We start from the raw sequence: 24008 nt of genomic DNA, 5'->3' as shown, positions 1-24008 counted from the left end.
CGTAGCGAGGTGTGGAGAGAGCAGGCGAGGGAGGGAGCCCTGCAGACCCGCATTAGAGTCTGCAGTGAGTGAGAGCACCTGGGGCCCGCCCGCGGCCGCTCATTGGTTGCTTCGCGGTCTCCGGAATCCCGGCCTGGGAGGGATGATGGCGCCACAGCGCCACCTTCCGGGGAAGCCGCGTAATGCTCTGAGTGTCCGCTGGGGCCGGATGCCTGAGTCCCGACGCGGGGCACGCCCTTGGCAGGTTTCTTGCCAGCCTCCCGGCGGAGAGCTGAGCTTGGACTGGGGGCCGCCCCCGCGTCCTGCCCGGAGCTCTGAGGTGCAGTCAGGCGCAGAGAGCGAGAGCACAGCGCCGGAGACTGTGGGCGCCGGAGATGAGACCCATTGACCTGCAGCTGAGCTTAGGCTGGGCGGGAAAAAGGGGGCATAGGGAAAGGCTCTGTCTTCCCGCAACCCACAGAAAGCACCGGACTGACCACGGTCACTCCAGACCTAGGTGTCCTCACTTGTCGATTTCTGATAGTGCCATCTTGGAAAATAGTATCAGTTACCCTCTTCTGCAATCCTATTCCCCTTCCTCACCCCACATTCACTCTAACTCCAAATCTGTCGTCTTCCTTCTAAATCTATCTCAAATTCATTCACTTGTCTTCCCTGCCTCTCTTCTGCGAGACCAGGCCGCCATCTTGTGACTAGACTCGGGAATAGCTTCCTAACTGGTTTCCTGGCCTCAGTAATCTTTTATGAACAGAAACCTAAACATGTTACTCCTCTGTTGAAATCCTTTGGTTAGTAGTTTCCACTGCCCAGGCGCTCCCGGGAAGCACTCTGCCCCCTCCCCTCCCTTTGATCATTGCTTGTTGACTTGTCTCCCCCACTAGACTGTGTGCTCTGTGAGGGCAGGGGCTTTGTACAACCAGGGACCAACACCTGATGCAATGATTCAATAAACATCTGTTGAATTAATATGAAAGATCCCCCCTGATTCCTCTGTTGCTGGGCCCCTGTCCCCAAACCAGGATGTAGGGCCCCAGAGTGGCCGTGGGTGAGGACACTCTGTCCCTGGCTGTTCTGGCACTGATTTCTATCCCAAACAGGTGTTGCCTCTCTCCTTCCTCTTGGTCAAATTCTCTTCCACCAATATAAGCCCAAACCGGAGGCTGGTGGACAGTCATGCATTTTATGGCAGGCTCTGCAGGTAGCCGGAGTCTTGGGCCCCTGGGCCTCCACAGCATCCCCCAAGCCCTGTACATGGTCCTTTTAATAGTGTCGGTCATGAAGAGCTTGGTGTTTGGTAAGTGGCTCTAAGGGATCAGAAGGGTCTCATGGTCAGCTGGATGTACCACGTGTCTGGGTACATCTGCCTAGGATGCTCAGGTAAACCCAGGCAGGAGGAAAGATGGGATGGTGGGCTTGGTGGGACAATGCCTGGGAACTGATAATGAACTGATGTTCACTCTGAGGGAGATTTCTTAGTGACCACCCCAGGGCTGTCTCACTCAAGAGCAGTGACTTGAATGGAGATACCTGAATGGAAGCAATGGAGGAGATACTTGAACGGAGATTTGAAGATTCAAATCTGAGGGCAACACAGAATAGAGAGGGTTCAGGGAACACGCTAGATGACAGCACCAGGATGCACAGGGTAGAACAAGGCTGAATCCAGACTGATAACCTCCTCACTTTGCTGCAAAGCATCCTCTACGTAGAAACAGGATTCAAAGTGTTTGTTCAGTATCTGCCTCATGCCCAGGGTTCTGCTGGGTCTGAGGACTCATTAACATGTGGTCTGGGCCTGGGAGCAGAGGAAGAGGGAGATATGTATGCATGTAGTTGGGGGGAGCTTTGGTGGACAAACTTTACTGGAAGTCTGTTCAGTGATAGGACCACCAAACGAAGAATGCGGGCCTGAGCTGCTTGAGGTCTCCTGTCTACACAAAGCAGAGTTTCTTCCTGTCCTGTGCTGACACACTCTTGTTTTTCCTACCGAACATTATCAGTTAAGAAAGCATATTCAGGGGCCAGCTCTGTGGCATAGTGGTTAAGTCCTGCATGCTCTACTTCGGCAACCCAGGTTTGCTGGTTCAGATCCTGGGCACTGACATACACCACTTGTGAAGCCATGCTGTGGCAGCATCCCACACACAAAATAGAGAAAGGCTGGCACAGATGTTAACTCAGGGCTAATCTTCCTCAAGCAAAAGAAAAAAAAAGAGGTGGTGTAGTGGTTAAGTGTGCATGCTCTGCTTCAGCAGCTTGGAGTTTGTGGGTTCAGATCCCAGGCACGGACCTACACACCACTCATCAGGCCATGCTGTGGCAGCATCTCACATACAAAATAGAGGAAGATTGGCACAGACTATTAGCTCAGAGATAACCTTCCTCAAGCAAAAAGAGAAAGATTGGCAATAGATGTTAGCTCAGGGACAATCTTCCTCACCAAAAAAAAAAAAAAAAAAAGAGGACGAAGATAGGCAACAGACATTAGCTCAGAGCCGCTCTTCCTCACCGAAAAAAAAAAAAAAGAAAAAAAATTCAAAAGAGAGTCCAGGGGTGGGTGAGGGACTGTGAAACCAAGTCCCAGAGGAAGAACAGTCCTAACAGGGCTGCTCAAAGCTGGAATGGGCTGCCTTGGCCTGATATTTGAACTTAGAGGCTTGCAGAGTGTGGGGCACACGTTAGCCCCTCAAATACATGTTGAATGAATGAGTGAATGAATTAACAAGTGCCTCATTTCAGGAGGTATAACAGCAGAGAATGGGGATTTTTCACGAAGGACTAAAGCTTCTGATGGAAGATTAAGCCAGATGGTTTTAAAGAATTGGTGATTTTACAGTTTTCTGAGATGGGTAGGTGGGGAGGGAAAAGTAGGGTTGACCAGCCTGGAAATTAGGTGGACAGGGGTTTGGGGTCAGTGCCTCTCTGTTTTAGGTAAATTTGATCTTGTCAATCAAGAACCCCCTCATCCAGTTCAGTACCCCAAATACCTGCGCTGCTATCGATGCCTCTTGGAAACCAAGGAGTTGGGGTGCCTTCTGGGATCTGACATCTGCCTCGTCCCGCCTGGCAGCAGCTGCATGACTCTCTTCATAAAGAATGGTAAGCTGCCTTTCCCCATCCACCTTTGGCCTGCTCCATTCCTGAACTGACTCTCTACCAGCCTTCTAAGCTGCACTCTAAGTCTGGTTCCCACAACCCTAAGATACTGTTCATCACTGTCTTTCTCTTTCCTCTCCTTCAGAGCCACTGTCTCCACGTATTCCCCCTTCCCTCAGCCCACAGCCGATTGGTTTCCACCCTCCTCACAGCACTCAGCCTTGTAGGGGACCCTTGAGGTCACTAGACCCACTGGCCTTGCTTCAGGCTGCCTTCTCCCCATCTGTTAGCACTAGTTCCTGCCAACATTACTCTTCTACATCTTCCACTGCTTCTTTCCAGTCTCCTTCTCTGAGTCTTGCCTTATTCCCCTTGGCCCCTAACGGTTCATGTTCACCAAAGTTTAGGCCTTTGCTGTCTTCCTGCTTTACTCTCCCCAGAGAATTTTATCTGCTTCCTTGGCTTCAACCAGCAGCCACACACTGCTTCCTCTTGAATATGAATGTGAGGCCAAACTGTCATGTCACATTGCCCTCTGGACATCACCTCATTTTCAACTTGCCAAAAGTCGACCACATTGGGGTCTGCCCGGTTGCATAGTGGTTAAGTTCACGTGCTCTGCTTCGGGGGTCTGGGGTTGGCAGGTTCAGATCCCGGACAGACCTAGCACTGCTCATCAAGCCACGCTATGGCAGCGTCCCACATAAAACAGAGGAAGACTGGCATAGATGTTGGCTCAGCAACAACGTTCCCCAAGCAAAAAGAGGAAGATTGGCAACAGATTTTAGCACAGGACCAATGTTCCTCATTAAAAAGAAAATCGACCACATTCCCTTGTTCCTCAGGCCTGCTCACCCATCTGATCCCTCACCTTTTTCAAGTTAACAAACAGATAACACATAGTGTGTGCCAGGCCCTGTTCTAAGCACTTACAACCCTCTGAGGTGGGCATTATTATTATCCCCACCCTACAGAGGAGGAAACAGAGGCATAGAAAGGTCAATAACTTGCCCAAGTCTCCTAGAGGCTGAGTCACAATTTGTGATGGCTCCAGAGATGGTGCTCTTAACAAGCATGGCATGGAGCTGTGTTTGTCAAATCCTTTCATACACTTTTTATTTTTATTTGAGGAAGATTAGCCCTGAGCTAACATCTGCCAATCCTCCTTTTTGCTGAGGAAGACTGGCCCTGAGCTAACATCCATGCTCATCTTCCTCTACTTCATATGTGGGACACCTACCACAGTATGGCTTGCAAAGTGGTGCCACGTCCACACTGGGGATCTGAACGGGGGAACCCTGGCCCGCCAAAGCGGAATGTGCACACTTAACTGCTGCACCACTGGGCCGGCCCCTCATTACACTTTTTAAATAGCTGATGCATAGACATGGGTCAGTATCAGAGCATTCAAGGGTGGCAAAGAAAAGCCTACCTCCCACTCCTGGCCCAATCCACAGGTCCCAGGCACGAACAACAAAGCCACTCTTTTTACTTTCTTAATTACCCTTTCTCTGATCTTTTATGTACATCCCACCCTATACAAATATGCTGTTTACTCCTTTTTCACTTCTTTTTTCCCCCACAAACAGTAGCATACCACTGTAAACGCTATTCTGCACTTGCTTTTTAAACTTAACTCTTACGGGAGCTTAATGTTTCCCTATCAGTGTGTAAACATCTTCCTTGTTCCATTGACTGCTGCTTAGTACTCCATGCCATGGGCACGTCAGAGCCAATGGATCCATCCCACTATCGATGGACCTTTACGTTGCTTCTAATTTTCCTCTCACTCAAGCAGAGCAGTAGTGAACATCCCTGTACATGGGCACAAAGATTGTTCTTCCCCTCTAACAAATATAATGGCAGGAGAAATATCATCTTCTCAATTACTTTTTGTTCCATAAAATAAACAATAAACACCTCCTCTCTACAATCCAGCCTCCAACTCATCTCCCAACTTTTTCTTACATGGTCCTGCCTGAAGTGCTGGTTTGCTCCACAAGTCCCGAGTCAGCCCCCTGCCACTGTATTTCGAATGCATCTTTCCCACCAACCTTCCATGGGAAACTTCCAGAGTTCATAGCTGGTGACCCCCTGGCACTCCCTGCCCTTGCCCAGTTCCAAGAATCTCTGCATTTTGGGGGTCTAGGGCAGGATGTGGGGTCAGTGATGATAAGTCCACGTGGAGTGAGGGGATGGGAGGGTTTGAGGCTTTGCCTGGGACCTCCGTATCACTGGTTGCTGCCGTCCCTCCCCAGGCAGTGGTTCTGACATCATGGTGAGTGACTGTCGCCGCAAGGAGCAGCTGAGTGATTGCTCATATACCCACTCTTCTCCGGTGTTTGGCTTCTGGATATACTCTCAATGCTGTTTCCTGGATTTCTGCAATAACCCACAGAACAGAGTGTTCTAAATTCCCTAGAGCGTCTGCAGAGACCTTTGGAGTAAATCCTGCCAGTTTCCAGCCATCCTCTTGATCTCCACCCGGGCTCAGCCAGGACAACTTGCAGTCCCTTCCACCAGCCCTCCCTGCCTCCCTCAAGTTACCGGATCCCAGCCCCATCTGCCTCCTGGTTGACGCCCCTCAACATCCCTACTCTCTCTACCCTCCTCCTCCAGAATTCTCTGGAGTTTTCAAGTCCTCACAGTCCCACGTCTTTCCTCCTCTCTGCTCCCACCTCTAGGCTGCTGCTTTGCTGTTTTGTTCTTTCTCGCTTTCTCCCATCAGTCCTCTCTCGCCCCAAGTTCCCAGATGTTCCTCCAAAATAAACTAGTGTATAAACTGTATGGTTTGTCTCTCTTCTTGCGGAGGTGGAGGCTGAGGGAGGTGGTCCTGCTTTACTGCCCCATCATGGGGGCAGGTAAGGGGCTCCCAGCTCTGCTGAGCTCTGCTTCTGCCCTGCCTCAGTATCTCTGATTCAGCTCCAGAGCTGTGTAGGGAGTGGAGGGGAGGTCCATGAGGGGGTGTTGGTAGGAGTGGGGCTGTAAAAGGCCCAGGCTCAGGGAGGAAGGAGTGGGGAAGGATGCTCTGTGGAAGAGATGCTAGGCCTAGTGGAGGCCTGGCCTCTGACCCCAGGTTCTGCTTCCCTCTTCAAGGACCTTGGCAAGTTACTCAATTTGGGGCCTTGGGTTCCTCAGCCTCTGAGGCTGTCTTCCAGTTTGACCTGCTAACGCTGTATGAACCTGGGTCTTTCCGTCTTACACTGAAGTCAGAGTTTGTGGGGAAAGGTGGGTCTGGTAAGAGGGAGACACACTGAAGGTTTATACCTCTCTTTGTACCTTCAACTGCGTCATGACCTAAAAATTAATGTTAATATCTCCTGCAAGAGCACAGGCCATTCAAGGGGCCACAGAGATCTGTTAAAATGTGTGTAAGAGGAGTGACATCAGCATCATGGTGGACAGAGCTTTCCCAGTAATCTCTCTCCTCTACCATACAATGAAAAAGACATTCATACTCCAAGAGAGACATCCAAACACAACACAAATGACATCTGTGAAACCCATGCAGCCATACGACGGAGGGCAGAGAGGCTGGAGCCCCCCTCAGAGGAAGTGGAATGGGGTAAGAGAAAACTTTGCTCCCTCCTCAAAAGTATGGGATCCAGGACTGCAGGCAGCCTCTGACAGGGAAGGAACAGGAGAGGGGACGTTTGTTCGCAGGAACGTCAAAGATCTCCAAGGGCTCTCGCAGCCCATGGGAAAGACCCTACCGAGGTGAAAGCTAACGTGAGGGTGACCTCATCAAGCCAACACCCCAGGAGAGCAGATAGTGAGGGCAGAGCAAGAAAACCCCGAGAGCACACAGAGGAAAGCGCACCTCCCCCACCACCCGCACAGGGCCAGTTCCAGTGCCTGGGATCTCGCCAGCATGCAGAGGGTTCAGAATATGCAGCTCTTGACCCTCACCCAGTGGTCATAGGCAGTAACTGCAACCAAATAATACCACAATGTGCAAAAACAGAGCCATGACCTATAGCAGTATCAAAAATTATATAAATATCCAGACCAGAGAGAAAATGACAAGTACCCAGAAATCAGTCCTAAGGACACAGAAATATGTCATCTAAATGACAGAGAATTAAAAATAGCTATCATCAAAAAACTCAATGAGTTAAAAGAGAATGTAGAGAAACAATTCAATGAATTTACGAGCTACTTCACAAAAGAGATTGAAACTATAAAGCAGCAATCAGAAATATTGGAGATGAAAGACATAATGGAAGAGAGAAAATATGAATTCCCTGAATGCTCAAGCAGATGTCGTAGAAGAGCGAATCAGCATAATCAAGGACAGACATGTTGAAGTGCTCCAGATAGAGGAGAGAAACTAAGAATAAAAAGAAATTAAGTCTCCAAGAAATATCCAACTCAATCAGGAAATGCAACATAAGCATTATAGGTGTTTAAGAGGAAGAAGGAGAATGGAGCAGAAAGCTTGATCAAAGAAATAATAGCAGAGATCTTCCCAAACCTGGGGAAGGACATGGAAATCCATGTCAAAGAGTCTATCAGAGCTCCTAAACATGTCAATGTAAAAAGACCTACTGCAAGGCATATAGTAGTGAAACTGGCAAAAGTGAATGACAAAGAAAAAATACTTTTTCCTTTTCAGGAAGATTAGCCCTGAGCTAACTACTGCCAACCCTCCTCTTTTTTCTGAGGAAGGCTGGCCCTGAGCTAACATCCGTGCCCATCTTTCTCTACTTTATATGTGGGATTCCTACCACAGCATGGCGTGCCAAGCGGTGCCATGCCCACACCTTGGATCCGAACCAGCAAACCCCAGGCCGCCGAGAAGCAGAACATGTGAACTTAACCACTGTGCCACTGGGCCAGCCCCAGAAAAAATACAGGGAGCAGCAAGGCAGAAGAAAATAACCTACATTTCTCTGCAGAAACCTTACAAGTTAGGAGAGACTGGAATGGCACATTCAAATCTTTGAAGGACAGAAACTTTCAGCCAAGAATACTCTATCCAGCAAGAATATCCTTCAGATATGATGGAGAAATAAAAACTTTCCCAGATAAACAAAAGCTAAGGGAGTTTGCAGCCATAAGATCCCCCTGCCCCCAAGAAATCCTCAAGAAGGCCCTCATACCTGAAAAAAAAAGGCAGAAAGGGGTTACAAAGCATGGAGTAAAGAGATAAATAGGTAGACAAAATCAGAAAATTGTAGCTATACATCAGAACAGGTTAGCAAATACTCAAGAATAGTATTAAAGATAAAGGGAAGGAAAACACCAAAAACAAAGATAATCTTGTCATTTTAATCACCAACTCACAAGATGAAATAAGATGTGAGAAAAACAACTTAGGAGGGGAAGAAGAAAGGGACAGAATCAGTTTAGTCTAAGGAAATAAGAGGCCATCAGAAAACAGACAATCTTAGCTATGTGATTTTGAATACAAACCTCATGGTAACCACTAAACAAAAAAGCACAACAGAGACACAAATAATAAATAAGGAGAGAACAAAGAAACACAACATAAAAAGTACATAACTCAATTGGTAGACCAAAATACACAGGACGAGAAACAAAGGAAATGAAGGAGAACCAGAAAACAAGTGATAAAATGGCAGCATTGAGCCCTCATATATTGATAATCACCCTAAATGTAAATGCACTGAATTCTCCAACAAAAAGAGAAAGAGCAGCAAGATGAATTAAAGAACAAGACCCAACAATATGCTGCCTCCAGGAAACACATCTCAGCTCCAATGACAAACACAGGCTGAGAGTGAAGGGATGGAAGATGATACTCCAAGCTAATGGCAAACAAAAGAAAGTAGGTGTCGCGATACTTATATCAGACAAAGTAGACTTCAAGATAAGACAGGTAAAGAGAGACAAAGAGGGGCAATATATAATGATTAAAGGGACACTCCACCAAAAAGATGTAACACTTATAAATATCTATGCACCCAACACAGGAGCACCAAAGTACATAAAGCAACTACTGACAAACCTAAAAGAAGATATTAATAGTAACACAATAACAGTAGGGGACCTCAACACCCTACTCACATCATTGGACAGATCATCAAGACAGAAAGTCAACAAGGAAACAGATTAAACAAAAAGCTAGACTAGTCAGGCTTAATAGACATATATAGAACACTCCATCCAAAACCAGCAGAATACACATTCTTCTCAAGTGCACAGAGAACATTCTCAAGGATAGACCATGTGTCGGGAAATGAGGCAAGCCTCAATAAATTTAAGTAGATTGAAATAATAACAAGCATTTTTCTGATCACAATGCTATGAAGCTAGAAATTAATTACAAGAACAAAGCTGATAAAGGGACAAAGATGTAGAGATTAAACAACATGCTATTGAACAACCAATGGATCATTGAAGAAATTAAAGGAAAAATCAAAAAATATCTGGAGACAAATGAAAATGAAAACATACCATATCAACTCATATGGGATGCAGCAAAAGCTGTATTAAGAGGGAAATTCGGAGCCTGCCTGGTGGTGCAGTGGTTAAGTTTGTATGTTCCAGTTCGGCAGCCTGGGGTTCGCTGGTTCAGATCCTGGGTGTGGACATGGCACCACTTGGCAAGCCATGCTACGGTAGACGTCCCACATATAAAGTAGAGGAAGATGGGCATGGATGCTAGCTCAGCACCAGTCTTCCTCAGTAAAAAGGAGGATTGGCAGCAGATGTTAGCTCAGGGCTAATCTTCCTCAAAAAAAGAGGGAGATTCATCACAATACAGGCTCACCTTAACAAACAAGAAAAATCCCAAATAAGCAATCTCAAACTACACCTAACTGAATTAGAAAAAGAAGAACAAACAAAGCCCAAAGTCAGCAGAAGGAGAAACAATAAAAATCAGAGCAAAAATAAATGCTATTGAAACAAAAAAGGCAGTAGAAAGGATCAATGAAACAAAGAGCTGGTTCTTTGAGAAGATAAACAAAATTGACAGACCCCTAGCCAGACTTACAAAGAAAAACAGAGAGAAAGCTCAGATAAATAAAATTAGAAACGAAAGAAGAGAAATAATAAATGGATACCACAGAAATACAATGGATTATAAGGGAATACTACGAAAAGCTATATGCCAAGAAAATAGACAATCTAGAGGAAATAAATTCTTAGGCTCTTACAACTTCCCAAAGCTGAATCAAGAAGAAATAGATAATCTGAATAGACCAATCACAAATAGAGATTGAAACAGTAATCAAAAGCATCCCAAAAAATAAAAGCCCAGCACCAGACGGCTTCCCTGGAGAATTCTACCAAACTTTCAGAGAGGATTTAATACCTATCCTTCTCAAGCTATTCCAAAAAGTTAGGGAAGATGGAATGCTTTCTAACACATTCTGTGAGGACAACATTACTCTGATACCAAAGCCTGACAAAGACAACACAAAAAAAGAAAACTATAGGCCAATGTCACTGATGAACATAGATGCAAAAATCCTCAAAAAAATATTGCCAATCTGAATACAGCAATACATCAAAAAGATCATACATCATGAGCAAGTGGGATTTATACCAGGGACACAGGGAGAGTTCAACATCTGCAAATCAATCAATATGATACACCACATTAACAAAATGAGGAATAAAAACCACATGATCATCTCAACAGACACAGAGAAGGCATTTGACAAGATCCAACAGCCATTTATGACAAAAATGGGGATAGAAGGAAATTACCTCAACATAATAATGGGCATATACGACAAACCCACAGCCAACATCATACTCAATGGGGAAAACCTGAATGCCATCCCTCTGAGAACAGGAAGAAGACAAGAATGCCCTCTATCACCACTCTTATTCAACACTGTACTGGAGGTTTTGGCCAGAGCAATTAGGCAAGAGAAAAGGAATAAAAGGAATCCAAATAGGGAGTGAAGAAGTGAAACTCTCACTGTTTGCAGATGACATGATCTTATTTAGAGAAAACCCTAAACAATCCATTGGAAAAATATTAGAGGTAATTAACAACTACAGTAAAGTTGCAGGGTACAAAATCAACTTACAAAAATCAGTTGCATTTCTATACTCTAATAATGAACTTACAGAAAGAGAATTCAAGAATACAATCCCATTTACAGTTGCAACAAAAACAATAAAGTATCTAGGAGTCAATTTAACCAAGGAGGTGAAGGACTTATACAATGCAAACTATAAGACATTACTTTTGAAAGAAATAGATGATGACATAAAGAGATGGAAAGAGATTCCACGCACATGGATTGGAAGAATAAACATAGTTAAAAGGTCCATACTACCCAGAGCAAATCTACACATTCAATGCAATCCCAATCAGAATCCCAAGGACATTCCTCACAGAAACAGATCAAAGAATCCTAAAATTCATATCGGACAACCAAAGACCCCGAATTGCTAAAGCAACCCTGAGAAAAAAGAACAAAGCTGGAGGCATCACAATCCCTGACTTCAAAATGTACTACAAAGCTATAGTGATCAAAACAGCATGGTACCAGTACAAAAACAGGCACACAGATCAAGGGAACAGAACTGAAAGCTCAGAAATAAAACCACATATCTACAGACAGCTAATCTTCGACAAAGGTGCTAAGAACATACAACAGAGAAAAGATAGTCTCTTCGATAAACAGTGTTGGGAAAACTGGACAGCCACATGCAAAAGAATGGGAATCCTCATACACTGCTGGTGGGAATGCAAACTGGTGTAGCCACTATGGAAAACAGTATGGCGATTCCTCAAACAACTAAAAATAGAAATACCAGGGGCCAGCCCAGTGGTGCAGTGGTTAAGTTCGCACGTTCTGCTTTGGCTGCCCAGGGTTTGCTGGTTCAGATCCCGGTGCGGATATGGCAGTGCTTGGCAAGCCATGCTGTGGTAGGCATCCCACATATAAAGTAGAGGAGGATGGGCATGGATGTTAGCTCGAGGCCAGTCTTCCTCAGCAAACAGAGGAGGATTGGCAGCAGTTAGCTCAGGGTTAATCTTCCTCAAAAAAAAAAAAAAAAGTAATACCATACGACCCAGCTATCCCACTACTGGGTATCTACCCAACTTGAAATCAACAATCCAAAGTAACATATGTACCCCTATGTTAACTGCAGCACTATTCATAATAGCCAAGACATGGAAACAATCCAAGTGCCCATCAACCAATGATTGGATAAAGAAGATGTGGCATATATACAGAATACTACTCAGCCATAAAAAAAGACAAAATCATCCCATTTGCAACAACATGGACGGACCCGGAGGGAGTTATGCTAAGTGAAATAAGCCAGACTGAGAAAGACAAACACCAGAGGATTTCACTCATATGTGGAACATAAACAAACACATGGACAAAGAAAACAGTTCAGTGGTTACCAGGGGGAGGGGGGTGGAGGGTGGGCACAAGGGGTGAAGGGGAACACTTATGTGGTGACAGACAAGAAATAATGTACAAGTGAAATTTCACAATGATGTATACTATTATGAACTCAAAAAAAAAAAAAGATGGTTAGAGAGATGTGGGATAAAGTAAATCCAGAGAAATGTTAACTGTAGAATTTAGGTGGTGGATAGGTGGATGTTCTCTGTCCAACTCTTTCAACCTTTCTGTAGGCTTGAAAATTTTTGTATTAAAATGCTTGTTAAAAAAAAATGTGTACAAAACGCTGTGTAGCTATGTGTAAATGCTGCACGGTGCCATTCATATCAAGCACACAGATAAAATTCATCTAAGCTGCTACAGCTGAGGACAGCGGCTACCCGAGCGTTGGGGGAGTGCCTGGGAGGTGGCACGAAGGCAGCTTTGGGTGCCGATAAAGGCCTTTATGCTGGCTTGGGGACTGGTATCACAGTTGTATAGTTTACAAAAAAACATGCTAAGGTCTGTACAAGCTTCTGTATGTTTTGCCAAAAAGGATTAAAAATAAACAGGCCACATCTGTGAGTGCATTTGTTTCTAAGGCATGTGTCTCTTTTTTGAGGCCCTAACTTCCACCTGTGCACATGCATTTACATGCATTCTCTCAATCCCATGAGGCACTAGCTCTACTTAATTAAAGGTGACCAAAGTGAGGCCAAGAGACCAACTTACCCAAGCAGCAGAGGAGCTGGGATTGGGCCTCCCAGCCACAGGCTGCACTACTTTTGAAAAGGTCTCATAAGCCCAGCACTGGGTTGCGAGATTCGGAAGGCGGACACCTGGCTGTACTCATCTGCGAGTCTTGGCGCTTAACACCAGGCCTGGCACAGAGCAGTGTGTGTCCAGTGTTTACTGAACGTATGGGAAAGGTTGAGTTACGGATATTCATTATTGCTCTCTGCATGCTTGCAATCTTTCAAACATAAAATATTAAAATGAAAGATCCAACCACTGCAGCCCTACCTGTGGACTCTGCATTTCCCCCTCCACGTAAGCCCCCACAGAGGGAGGGGGTCCTGGGTGCCAGGATCCTGAAAAGAACTGAGGATGGGCAGAAACCCAAGCCCCTCAGGACCACATGGCTCTGAGATGCAGACCTGGGCCCTTTGGTTTGCTCCTGAGTCTTCCTAGTTTAAAGAGTTTTCCCTCCTCTCTCAGGTAGAAAAACCTGACATCACCTAGGTTTAACTTTCTGGGTTTTGCAGGATATGTTTAATGCTGGGAGGAGGTTACAATCCCCATCCTTTGATCTCTATCTGAGCAGAGGGTGGAATGGATGTGAGCCCTTTGGGGCAGGCCATGAGGAAGACACAAAGGCCAAGTGGAGTGGGCAGGTCTCTGAACTCCACAACTAATTAACTTTCTTTAACCTGTCTACACCTGCCCACACCTGAGCCTGAGCCCATAAACAACGTGACACAGACTTAGCCCAGTCCATTTATTGCGGAGGGAAATTGAGGGACATGGAACAGAGCAGGACAGACTCTCTCCTCTCCTCTCCCCAGGAACCTATGGAAGTGGGAAAGTGACTGAGTGAAGTGAAGTGGGGCTGAAGAGGCCAGAGATTGGGACAAGAGATGAGAGGAGGCAGCAGGAGACCAGGGTGAGAGTGGCGGTGGTGGAGACAGTAAGGCAGAGACACCAGAATGCCAAGTCAGGAAATCTGCATAGAAGTCTACCCCTCATCCTTCTTGCTGCCAAGTTCAGTCTGGCACTGGATCTTAGAGACAGGCATAGGACAGGATATAGAGCTAGATGTGAATGGAGGTAGCAGGTGACCAGATTGAGAGGGGATTGGGAAGATTACGGGGGATGATGGACCACTCAGATGATGGGAAAGGGATAAGGAAACCACTGTGCCTTTTCCAGGTCAGCCTGGGCAGAATCTGCACTTGAGATTATTTTCTAGGAAAAAGAAAGAGGAGGACTAGGTGCATTGCCAACCAGTTTCTGAAGAGAAAATTAAATCAAAGCCATACAGAAACTGGAAGTACCACAGAAAGGAGGCCTAAGAAATCAGAGGCCAGAGAATGTGGATGTTCTGACAGGACAGTGTAGGCTGCTGGGGTGTTAGGGGACAGATGCTAGAACAGAGTGGGATCCAGCAAGGGTAAGGTGTCAGGGTCCAGCCTGGGGAAGAACCAAAAGTCCTGAATTGTTAAGGAACAAGTATATGTGGCGCAGGACAGCAACAGGCAAGTCCAGGTTCAGAGGCAGGGCGGCCAGGGGGTCCAGGCCTTCTTCAGGCTCCTTCTCAGCATGGAAGCTGGGTAGGGGCAGTGAGAGGTTCAAGGCTTGGTAGAACCTCTGGATCTGGGCCTCGGACAGGGGTAAGGTCAGGGACCTGTCAGGGGGTTCAGGCAGGGAGCTCTGGAGCTGGGGGCTGGACCAAGAGTTGCAGTAATCATACTGGCAGCATTGGGCCTCGTACCAGTACTCTGCGAAGTAGGTAGCGTGTTTTTCTTGGCAGCGGTAAGAATTGTACTGTCCACAGCCTCGAATGAAGAAGCGGATCTTGGTATCTGGAGGAGAGGGAACAGCTAATAACCCCTGCTGCCTCTCACAGTCCCCAAACATGGCACCCCTACCACTGAGTCTCCCCATCCCTCACCCAGACCCGACTTCCATTTCAGACTCCTTCAGAAGAGGCCAGAAAAATTAGCTTAGTTGGCCCCCCAGAACCCTCCTTCCAAGATCCTCTTTTTTTCTTCTTGTACTCCAGGGCTCAAGCAGCCCTCACCTAAAAGAGGAGGCCAAGCCACGGGCGTCCCACCAGCAGCCCCTTCCTTGGACCTGACTCACCGTAATAGATGGTGATCACCATGCATGGGGATGTACTGCTGATGGTGCACTTCTCTGAGCCTGAAATGCATCCGACTGAAGGGTCTTCTAAGAGGCAGAAGTGGCAGGTCCGGACTTCAGCAAGGGGAGCTGAAGAAGTAGAATGTAGGAGAGATGGGAGTGTTGGCTCACTCCAAGTCCCTTGCCCTGCAGGGAGCCCGTGCATCCAGGTGCCCAGCCCCACCCCTTCCTCCCTGCCCTGGCTCCCACTTACCCTTTCCCACTGCGAAGCCCACCATGACCAGCACACCTACAAGCATACAGGCCTTCATTATGGAATTCTGGGGAGAGGGGCAGTCAGAGGGGTGCTCTGAAACCCCACCTGTCTGTGACCACACTGCTTGATCCTGAGCTGCAGGGTGGTTTTGACAGGCAGAGTGTCAGCAGGAGCTGCTGTAGTACAGACCTATATTCCTTCCTGGGGCAGGACCCTGGCTGGAGGAGTAAGTTATTAACTTGGGGAGAGGGACAGTGTGTCCTCACCCACGAGGTCCACTTCCTGAATGTGGGAGTAGTGGCCCAGACAGGGACAATACCTGGGCTGTAATCCAGCCGTCTACCTTTGTCCTGCATGCCCCCCCAAAGATCTATTCCCGCCCCTCAAGGGTCCATAGATTAGCATCTGTCTCTAGCACCACCGCTGTCTTTCCCACACAATAGGGCCAGTCCCTATCATGCTGGGAGAAACTTTGGCCAGGAACCCAGCGTCCCCATCCTTCTGAGACGAGCATGTCTCAGCTCCCCCAGCAGAGGGCACACAGACACCACTAAGCAGCAATTCTGCAATTGTCCCTCCTCTCTCCACCCCTTACAGCTCTGTTTCTTTTAGGACCACCTTCCCTGTAAAACCAAAACTGAAAGACAGTGTTGTTGATGACGTCCCTTACACTATAAACAGACAGCTGTAGGCGGCCCCAAAAGAACCAGTGTTTCTCTGGTCTTTAAAATCTGATTTTTCTCTGGGTCTTTTCCTTGTGACCTTGCACATGCCCACACCCAATCCTAGGAATTCTGCTCTGCTCTCTACTAGAAACATCACCCAAATCCACTGGGCACAAATTTGTGCTGGTTTTCAACTTGGGGAGGGTGGGCTGGGCCATGAGGGCCCCTGGGGTCCAGCACACCACTACCCTCCCTTCCCCAACCCCAAGTACCAGCAGACTAGCTCATGGCCTTTTCTTCCACTTTATTTCATTATTCCCACCACAATAATGACTCCTTTAATTTAAACTAAAAACCATAGGGGGTTCCTGAAAGGGTGGCAGCGAAGGAATGGAGGTGTCAAGGACCAAGGGACAGGTGGGGTGGGGAATCAGCGAATCGTCTTGACTGGGCTCTTGAAGTTGCTGGCGGCTTGGAGCTGCAGCTGGTAAGCCATTGGATGGATCTTGAAACCGTAGAGCCTGGGCCGGGGCAGAGGTCAGACAGGCAGCAGGGTGAGCCCCATCCTGGTCCTGCCAGTGGCGTGCATTCCCACCTCCCCACCCCAGCTCCTCCACAGGCCTGCTCAGTGCTTAAGGGCAATGGTTCCCAAACTCCTTCCCTCAAGAATATTAGGGAACACATCTTAAATACCCATTAAAACCCGGATTCTAAAATATACACGCGGGTGTGCATATATACGTGTGTGTGAATTTAAACATATCTCAGTACTTACTTCAATATAAAACCGAACCTTTCTTCCCTACACCCAAGTAAAAGTGATGCTCCAGGAAGATTACCCACACTTGAACCATGGCTCTAAGGATCTCCTAGCAAATGTTGAGCACCCAAGATGGTGGCAAGAACAGCTATCATTTAAACGGTGCTTCAAGTACCAAATGTTATTCTAAGTACTCCACATAATTAAAAATACCCTGTCAGGCAGGTACTATCATCCTCCTCATTTTATGGATAAGGGAACTGAGGCATCGGCAATCAAAGAACTTTCCCAAGGTCCTTCAGCAGGGAGAACCCTGGCTTTGGGAGAAGCAGGTCTCAAGAAAAGGACCATGCCCTGTCCTCCCTTCTCTCTGGGGGTCCCAGGCCTTTCTTTTGACCCTTGGTGACTGTCCCTGCTCCCCACCTGGGCACAAACTGGTTGGCGGGCCGCTTGGGCCGGTACTCGGGGTGCACCATGAAGAGCATGTGAGGGAAACCGGTGCCGAAGTAGGCGCCGTCCGTGTGGTGGTGCCTCGATGACTTGGGTGTGTACACGTCCATGCACTTGGGGCAGTAGAGCTTCACCATGGCCTCACCTGGGATGTCCGAAAGGCCTGGGAGACAGCCAGACTCAGCAGGCTGGGCTCCCCCAACCTTGCCCAACCTCCCTCCCGGACTCAGGCCCCAACTTGCTGAGTCCCAACTCACTCCCAGAGGACCTGCCATATGTTGCCCTCCTTTCCTTTCTCCAACACTCACCGATGGGAAGCATTGGCTGGTTCTCACAGTACACACGGGGACAGTAGCCAAAATCTCCCTGCTGGTATTTTTCCAACTGAGGTGAATAAAATGGAAGAGGTCAGTGGATAGGTGTGAAGAGGCAATCTCCTCTCCAGCTCAACCCACATCACTGTCCCCCACTCCTCCTCTCTCTCTGTGTTCAGAGGCCCCTTCTCTGGCCCAGGCAGACCCTCAGACTCCTCTGCTTCCTTTCCTCCAGGCAGGCAGACTGAAGACCATCAGAGCCATTCACTGTTTATTCCCTGAGGAAGAGGCAGTCTGTAACAACTTACTGTCCAAGGTCATATATCCCTCCCTGAAAACACCGCCTTCAGCACAACCCCCAACCAGGATTTAATTCCCAGGCCCGAGTCCTGGGGTTCTTCCCCTCTTCTCAGCTAGACTCCTTGACAGGGTTCAAACACGTGACTTCTTGCTGTAGGAACCTCTGTCTTCCTTATTGCCTCAGAAAGAACCGTGTGGGAGCAGAGAGGCCTCACCATCTGGGCGATGCCACGGTTGGTGAGGATATAGCGGGCGTGGATCAATCCATAAAGCATCTCGGCTGCCTGCTCAATCAAGTCGCTCTGGTTGGGGTTGTCTTCCAGCTCTTCATCTGAAACATGGCCCCAGATGAATGCAACCACTTGACTTACAGCCTTCTTAGGTGCCGTGCCCACCCCCTGGGGCTGCTGCCTACTCAGTTGGCCCAACACCTACCTCTGAGCTTCACCCCACCCATTGTCTGGGCATTTGACCCAGAAACCTGGGCCTCTGACCCTTCTTCCACACTTCTTCAGCCTCTGCTCTCTTCTCTCCCTCCCAACTCCCTCCTGAACACATAAATGTAAAGATGTCAATGCAGAATATGGAACTCGAGACCAGAAGGTGCAAGACAGGAGAAAGAGGCAGAAAACGAGACCCGGGGGAACTGGCGTTATGGAATAGTGCTGAGTTATAGGATCAGAGCATGGGAACAGGTGATATAAATCACAGAACTAGGCAAGAGTCAGGTGAGGGATCAAAATGAAGTAGGGGATTTTGGGTTAAGGGAATCAGAGGACCAAAAAGAAATTTAGAAATTCAAGAAGCAAGTGAACAGGAATTTGAAGAGGAAAAAAAAGCATACACACACAAAACCACCCTTAGAGTGCCTCACCAGGTTCCAGGTCCAAGATCATGTCTAGAGCTTGTCGATAGTGAGGCACCTGCTCGTTGAGTCCAGTGAGATTGAATTTGTCCTGGATGTAGTCTTCATCCACCTGCCAGGATATGAAGTCAAGAGGGAAGATTGCTCAGCTTTGACCTGTGTGATTGCTCTAACTGATGCTTTATCCTCGACACAACTGCTTCTGTTCCCTTTTCCCCCACTCTCAACTCGGCAGAAGGACTTGAGTCTCTCTCCTCAGTTTATATATACCGTCCTCCCATAAAAGCTTTGGCTTTTCTTTTCTAAGGATAAGCAGGTCCAGAATCTCCTCCTCAGAGAGACAGTCCTTCCAAGATCCCTGTCTCTGCTCCTGCCCCATCTCTAGTAGCCAGTTTTGTCCTCTCTTTAGGGACAGCTGGTTCTCTGAGGAAAGTGGAGACTGAGCAGCTTGGGTTCTGCAGGCAATTACAATCCCTTATGTTAACACACAGCTTTACACGTTACAAAGCTTTTTAACGTGCAATGTTTCAATTCTTCTAACAGTTACTGGAGATAGGTACTACCAGCACCACTCTGGTAATAAAAAAGAAAAGACACGGGTTGACTCGTCCAATGTCACATTGCTAGAGGGTGGCAGGGGTGGGACTTGGGCCCTAGACTTACCACTTCACCACAAGTTACTGAGCGGTTACTGAGGGGACTCTTCCTTGACGGGAAAAAGTTTCTATAGAAGCAGTTGAGACAAGTGTGTGGAAGCTTAATATCTGGGAGGATATCAGACTATAAGTGAAGAGGCGTAGGGAGATTGAGAACTCACTTCACAGAAGAATTCATTGCCACGGAGACCACAGAACCAGGAAATCCAGGACACCTCTTCTGAGCTGCTCATCTTCACGTCAGCTGGAAACCCAAGAGTCTAAGGAAAGGCCAAGCTCTCCCTCCCTGCTGCTGGTATCCTCCCTCCTCCCACACTTTGCCCTCCAACCCCGGAAGAATTTGGGTCACCTTTTCTTTAAGGATTCCAGACTCTGGAACACCTCCCTCCAGTTCCTCTGAATTACACCTCAGCCTATCTCCCCCGAGATTACAAATTCTTTGAGGTCCCACCACTTGCAAGAAACCGACAGGTCTGGAGCCACCAAGTCCCTCATCCCTGACGCTCCCAAAGGCCAGGCTCCTCTCCCGGCCGTGTCAACTCCCGCAGGCCCTCGGCTCCGGCTCCCTACCCCCGCAGGGCTCTGCAGGCTCCCCGGCACTTTTCCCAAGGGTTCCGAAGTTTATCCTTTTCGGACAACTGCTGGGCCCTTTCTCTTCTCACGGCCAGCGGGTGGCCGTCAGGTCCCTTTCACCGGAGTCCCCACATCCCGCCTCCGCTCCTCAGCCCACCCCACCCTCCCTCGGTGCCCGACCGGGTCACTTCCTTCCCCGCCCCCACATCAAGGAGCGGAGACCCCATGTGCCGCGCCCAGGGACACCGGACTCGGCGCGGCGACGACCTCAGACTCACCGGGCGGACGAGGCCAGGACCAGGGTGGGGGAGGGGAGTTGCTGCTTCCAAAGAACCTCGGCGACGGCTACAGCGCAGGCCGCGGACCCGACCGCGGCAGGCGAAGTTGGGTGGGGGGAGTGGAAATTGGGGAGGGTGGGGGAAGAGGGCACCGCGCAAGCGCCAAGGGTCGGGCGCCCGGGTGGACGCCGGGAGACGGAGTCCTCAGTAGGGAGAAACTGGCGAAACGAGGGAAAGGCGAACTACGAATCCCAGGATGACTCTCACACGACCCTGGTGTCGCGAGGTCCCTGAGGAAGACGCTTGGGGGCGGGGCGCAGCGAGGCGCCACCGGAAGCGGAAGCCCAGTATGGGGTCTGGGCCGGGGAGCTTGGGAAATATAGTCGTGTGATCCGGGGACTGAGAGGCCAAAAGGGGGCGGGGAAAGGAATGAGTCTGGCTGGATCGTTTCCTGCCGCTTCCCTCACAGCGAGCCTCTGGCCCCGGCGCACCTTTGCTACCCAGGCGACTGACCCCCATCTGCGGCCAACCCTCCGGGTCCTTATCGCCCGTCGAGCCCCTCACCCGAGTCAGGCCCGCCACTAGAGACCCCCGATGGGGCCCATGTTTCACTCCTCCTGAGGCGGGAGGTGAGGCCGGTCTCCGTGCTAAGGGATCTGGGTAGGGTGTGCTAGGCTGAGGTGAGCGGTGTGAGAGCTGGAACGGCCCAGTGTGCTAACCTGAGGTGGCGCCAGCCATTCTGCTACTTGTCCCCTTGCATTTCTCCATTTCCTCTTAGGGTTTGAATGAGGCCTTCTGCTGCGGGCTGAGTGTGACCTTCGAACCCTGGTCAGAGTAATGGTGAGGGGCAGCGCGACGTTATTTCATTTTACAGCTTCTAGGCATTCCACAGGTTTCCCTCCGCCTCCTCAGGGCGTTTCTTAACCCAGACAGTGGTTTCCCAGCTCCAGAAAATGAGTTCGGAGCGGGGGCCACGTTGAGGGAGGCGAAGGGCATTGTGGGGGCGTTATGTAAAAGTAGGACCCCCCCCCCCCCAACCGACAGCTCCTCCTTGCTCCTCGCGCTATCTAGGCACGTGGTGGCGTGCGCGCACACTATTGGAAGGTTCCAGGGCGGGAAACTGAACTAGCACCTTGCGCACGCCCTCGCCCTCAAGTAATGTTTGTTTGCTTTTTCCCCAGCCACGCATGCGTCTTCTTGTCGTGTGGCTATTTAATTGTGTAAACTCTTTTGCTTGGAGTAGCGCCACTTTGCGGTACGGAAGCTACAAAGCATCGCACACTGGAGCGTCTCCCCGAAATCTGCTTCCGCTTCCTGCTTCCGGAAAAGTGTTAAGTCTGTTTTCGTTTGGGAAGGAGATACAGAAATAGAATCGAGGAAGATTTAAAGGGCTAGGCTGATTGTTTTTCTTAATGGTATGTCTTACGGGGTGGTAAAGGGGTTTGAGAGAGAGGCTGTTATTATTTAGTGTTGGTGAGGACGGGGCGTGGGGGTGGAACGCAGGACCTCTGGACGACTGCCTCATGGAGTTGTCTTTGTTAACCTTTGCTAAGGGGCATGGTCTGTTATTGCAGGGTTTCCTGTTTTTCCACATGACTTACGGCCCTTAGGCCCTGCAGGGTCCTAGGTTGTGGGGTCATTTTTGGGGCAGGAGGGGGTTTTTGACTCTAAGGCTACTTTTCTTCATCCCAGCAGACCTCTGGAGGTGGCTCTTGTCACTGCAGGGCCACCAGGGTGTTCGCTTGCTTGTTTCATCCTTCCCTTGCCTAGTCTCATCTTCTCAGCTCTCTGAAAAGCCATGTCCAAACCCTCCCTCATCACCTTCACCCCGGCCACTGACCCCAGTGACCTCTGGAAAGATGGGCAGCAGCAGTCACAGCCTGAAGAGCTGGAGCCCACCCTGGATGGGGCTGCAGCCCGAGCTTTCTATGAGGCCTTGATTGGGGATGAGAGCAGCACCCCTGAACCCCAGAGAGCTCGGCCTGAGCCTGCCAGTGAGAGAAAGAGGAAGAAAAGAAGAGTGATGCGACAGGCTGCAGCAGGAGCATCAAGAGGACATGGACAAAGTAGATCCCTTGAGGCCGAGGACAAGATGACCCAGTGGATATTGAGGGCAGCCCAGGAGGGGAACTTGGCAGAACTAAGAAGGCTGTTGGATCCTCAGGAAGCAGGGGGAGCTGGGGGGAATATCAACACTCGGGATGCCTTCTGGTGGACTCCCCTGATGTGTGCTGCCCGAGCGGGCCAGGGGGCGGCTGTGCGCTATCTCCTGGGCCGTGGGGCTGCCTGGGTGGGTGTCTGTGAGGTGGGTGGCAGGGATGCTGCTCAGCTGGCCGAAGAAGCAGGCTTCCCTGAGGTGGCCCGCATGGTCAGAGAGAGCCATGGAGAGACGAGGAGCCCAGAGAATCGGTGAGGGGAAGCCTTTGTCCATATCCATCTTTCAGTATGTTCTGCCCTTCCTACCTACTTCACACCAGAGGCCCCAGAACAGAGCTGAAAGTTTTTCTCCCCCATTCCCCAGTGCAGGCTGATAAGGCAGTGTAGTAGAGTGATTATGAACATGGCGTTCCCTGGATTTAAATCCTGACTCTACTTACTTGGGCAAGCAACCTAATGTCTGTGGGCCTCAGTTTCCTTTTCTGAGAAATGGGGGTAATAAGAGTACCTTTTCATAGGGTTGTTAGAATTAAATAGGTTAATATAAAGTGCCAGAACAATGCTTGCCACATAGTAAGCACTATATAAATATTAGCTGTAGTCATTATTATTCTTCCCTCGCCCAAGAGCCTTATAAGGCCTGATTACCATCTTTTCTCTCAACTATTTCTCTCTGGGTCCCTCATTGCTAAGTGGGGAGGAAAGCAATTCGTTCCTTAGCAGAAAGACTGGAAGGACCCTGTCCCACCCTGACACCCCTCTCAGGCCTCAACCCTTCCCCTGCCCTCAACCCTTTCTCTTTTTCCTCTGCAGGGCCCAATCCCCTTCCCCCCAGTACTGTGAGACCTGTGACGCCCACTTCCAAGACTCTAACCACCGCACATCTACTGCTCACCTGCTGTCACTGTCTCGGAATCTCCAGCCCCCCAACCTGCCCCTTGGGGTGCCCACCTCCAGCCCAGGCTTCAAGATGCTGCTGAGGGAGGGCTGGGAGCCTGGAATGGGGCTGGGACCCCGGGGCGAAGGCCGCACCAATCCCATACCCACTGTCCTCAAGAGGGACCAAGAAGGATTAGGGTACAGATCCGTGCCCCAGCCCCGAGTCACACACTTCCTGGCTCGGGATACCCGGGCTGTGGCTGGGAGAGAGAGAGCCCCTCGGGTGATCACACTGAGTCGGAGGGAGGAGAGGAGGCAGGAGGAGAAGGACAGGGCCTGGGAGCGGGATCTGAGGACATACATGAACCTTGAGTTCTGACCTTAGCAAGATCTGACCCTGGGCTGCTGCCAAAGTCTGAACTTGTGCCTCTGACCTGGGCACTTTGGCTTCTACTTCCTACAGTCTGCCCAAGTCCTAGACCCTTAGGTTTTCGTCAGTGGGCTCTGCCTTTGGGAGAGAGGGACTGAGAGTTGAGAAATAAATCAACCTTCTCCTTCTTTTGTGTTT

At 49.1% G+C, this 24008-nt stretch overlaps 4 protein-coding genes across 27 annotated transcripts; 2 read left to right on the top strand and 2 right to left on the bottom strand.

The window, feature by feature from the left end:
* Positions 1-1086: 1086 nt before the first annotated feature.
* Positions 1087-5650, top strand: LY6G5C (lymphocyte antigen 6 family member G5C). Its single transcript, XM_003363765.4, has 3 exons — positions 1087-1294; positions 2932-3099; positions 5355-5650. The coding sequence occupies exons 1-3, from the start codon at positions 1174-1176 to the stop codon at positions 5507-5509; spliced, it is 444 nt and encodes a 147-aa protein (XP_003363813.2). The 5' UTR covers positions 1087-1173; the 3' UTR covers positions 5510-5650.
* An 8259-nt stretch (positions 5651-13909) lies between these two features.
* LY6G5B (lymphocyte antigen 6 family member G5B) lies at positions 13910-16344 on the bottom strand. Its single transcript, XM_001917748.4, has 3 exons — positions 15541-16344; positions 15288-15416; positions 13910-15007 (listed from the first exon to the last, which is right to left on the bottom strand). Exons 1-3 carry the CDS (start codon positions 15596-15598, stop codon positions 14604-14606), a joined length of 591 nt encoding a protein of 196 aa, XP_001917783.3. The 5' UTR covers positions 15599-16344; the 3' UTR covers positions 13910-14603.
* Positions 16345-16497: 153 nt separating this feature from the next.
* On the bottom strand, positions 16498-21446 carry CSNK2B (casein kinase 2 beta). 4 transcript variants are annotated; one of them, XM_005603732.4, is made up of 7 exons: positions 21124-21446; positions 19715-19797; positions 18907-19009; positions 18248-18363; positions 17727-17802; positions 17392-17581; positions 16498-16729 (listed from the first exon to the last, which is right to left on the bottom strand). In XM_005603732.4, the coding sequence occupies exons 1-7, from the start codon at positions 21170-21172 to the stop codon at positions 16639-16641; spliced, it is 708 nt and encodes a 235-aa protein (XP_005603789.1). In that variant the 5' UTR covers positions 21173-21446; the 3' UTR covers positions 16498-16638. The 4 variants fall into 4 exon arrangements, with proteins under 4 accessions (XP_005603789.1, XP_001917725.1, XP_070101428.1 ...); XM_001917690.6 differs by lacking the exon at positions 21124-21446 and adding an exon at positions 20405-20947; XM_070245327.1 differs by lacking the exon at positions 21124-21446 and adding an exon at positions 20124-20303.
* GPANK1 (G-patch domain and ankyrin repeats 1) lies at positions 20794-23998 on the top strand. 21 transcript variants are annotated; one of them, XM_023624610.2, is made up of 5 exons: positions 20794-21084; positions 21183-21244; positions 21586-21819; positions 22097-22813; positions 23375-23998. In XM_023624610.2, the coding sequence occupies exons 4-5, from the start codon at positions 22203-22205 to the stop codon at positions 23817-23819; spliced, it is 1056 nt and encodes a 351-aa protein (XP_023480378.1). In that variant the 5' UTR covers positions 20794-21084; positions 21183-21244; positions 21586-21819; positions 22097-22202; the 3' UTR covers positions 23820-23998. The 21 variants fall into 21 exon arrangements, with proteins under 21 accessions (XP_023480378.1, XP_070101421.1, XP_070101418.1 ...); XM_023624617.2 differs by having other exon boundaries at positions 20894-21033; positions 21648-21734; positions 22100-22813; XM_023624616.2 differs by having other exon boundaries at positions 20894-21033; positions 21648-21819; positions 22100-22813.
* The last annotated feature ends 10 nt before the right edge of the window (positions 23999-24008 follow it).

Source organism: Equus caballus, chromosome 20 (assembly GCF_041296265.1).
Source record: "Equus caballus isolate H_3958 breed thoroughbred chromosome 20, TB-T2T, whole genome shotgun sequence".
NCBI lineage: Eukaryota > Metazoa > Chordata > Mammalia > Perissodactyla > Equidae > Equus > Equus caballus.
This window is presented reverse-complemented; position numbering and strand designations above follow the sequence as displayed.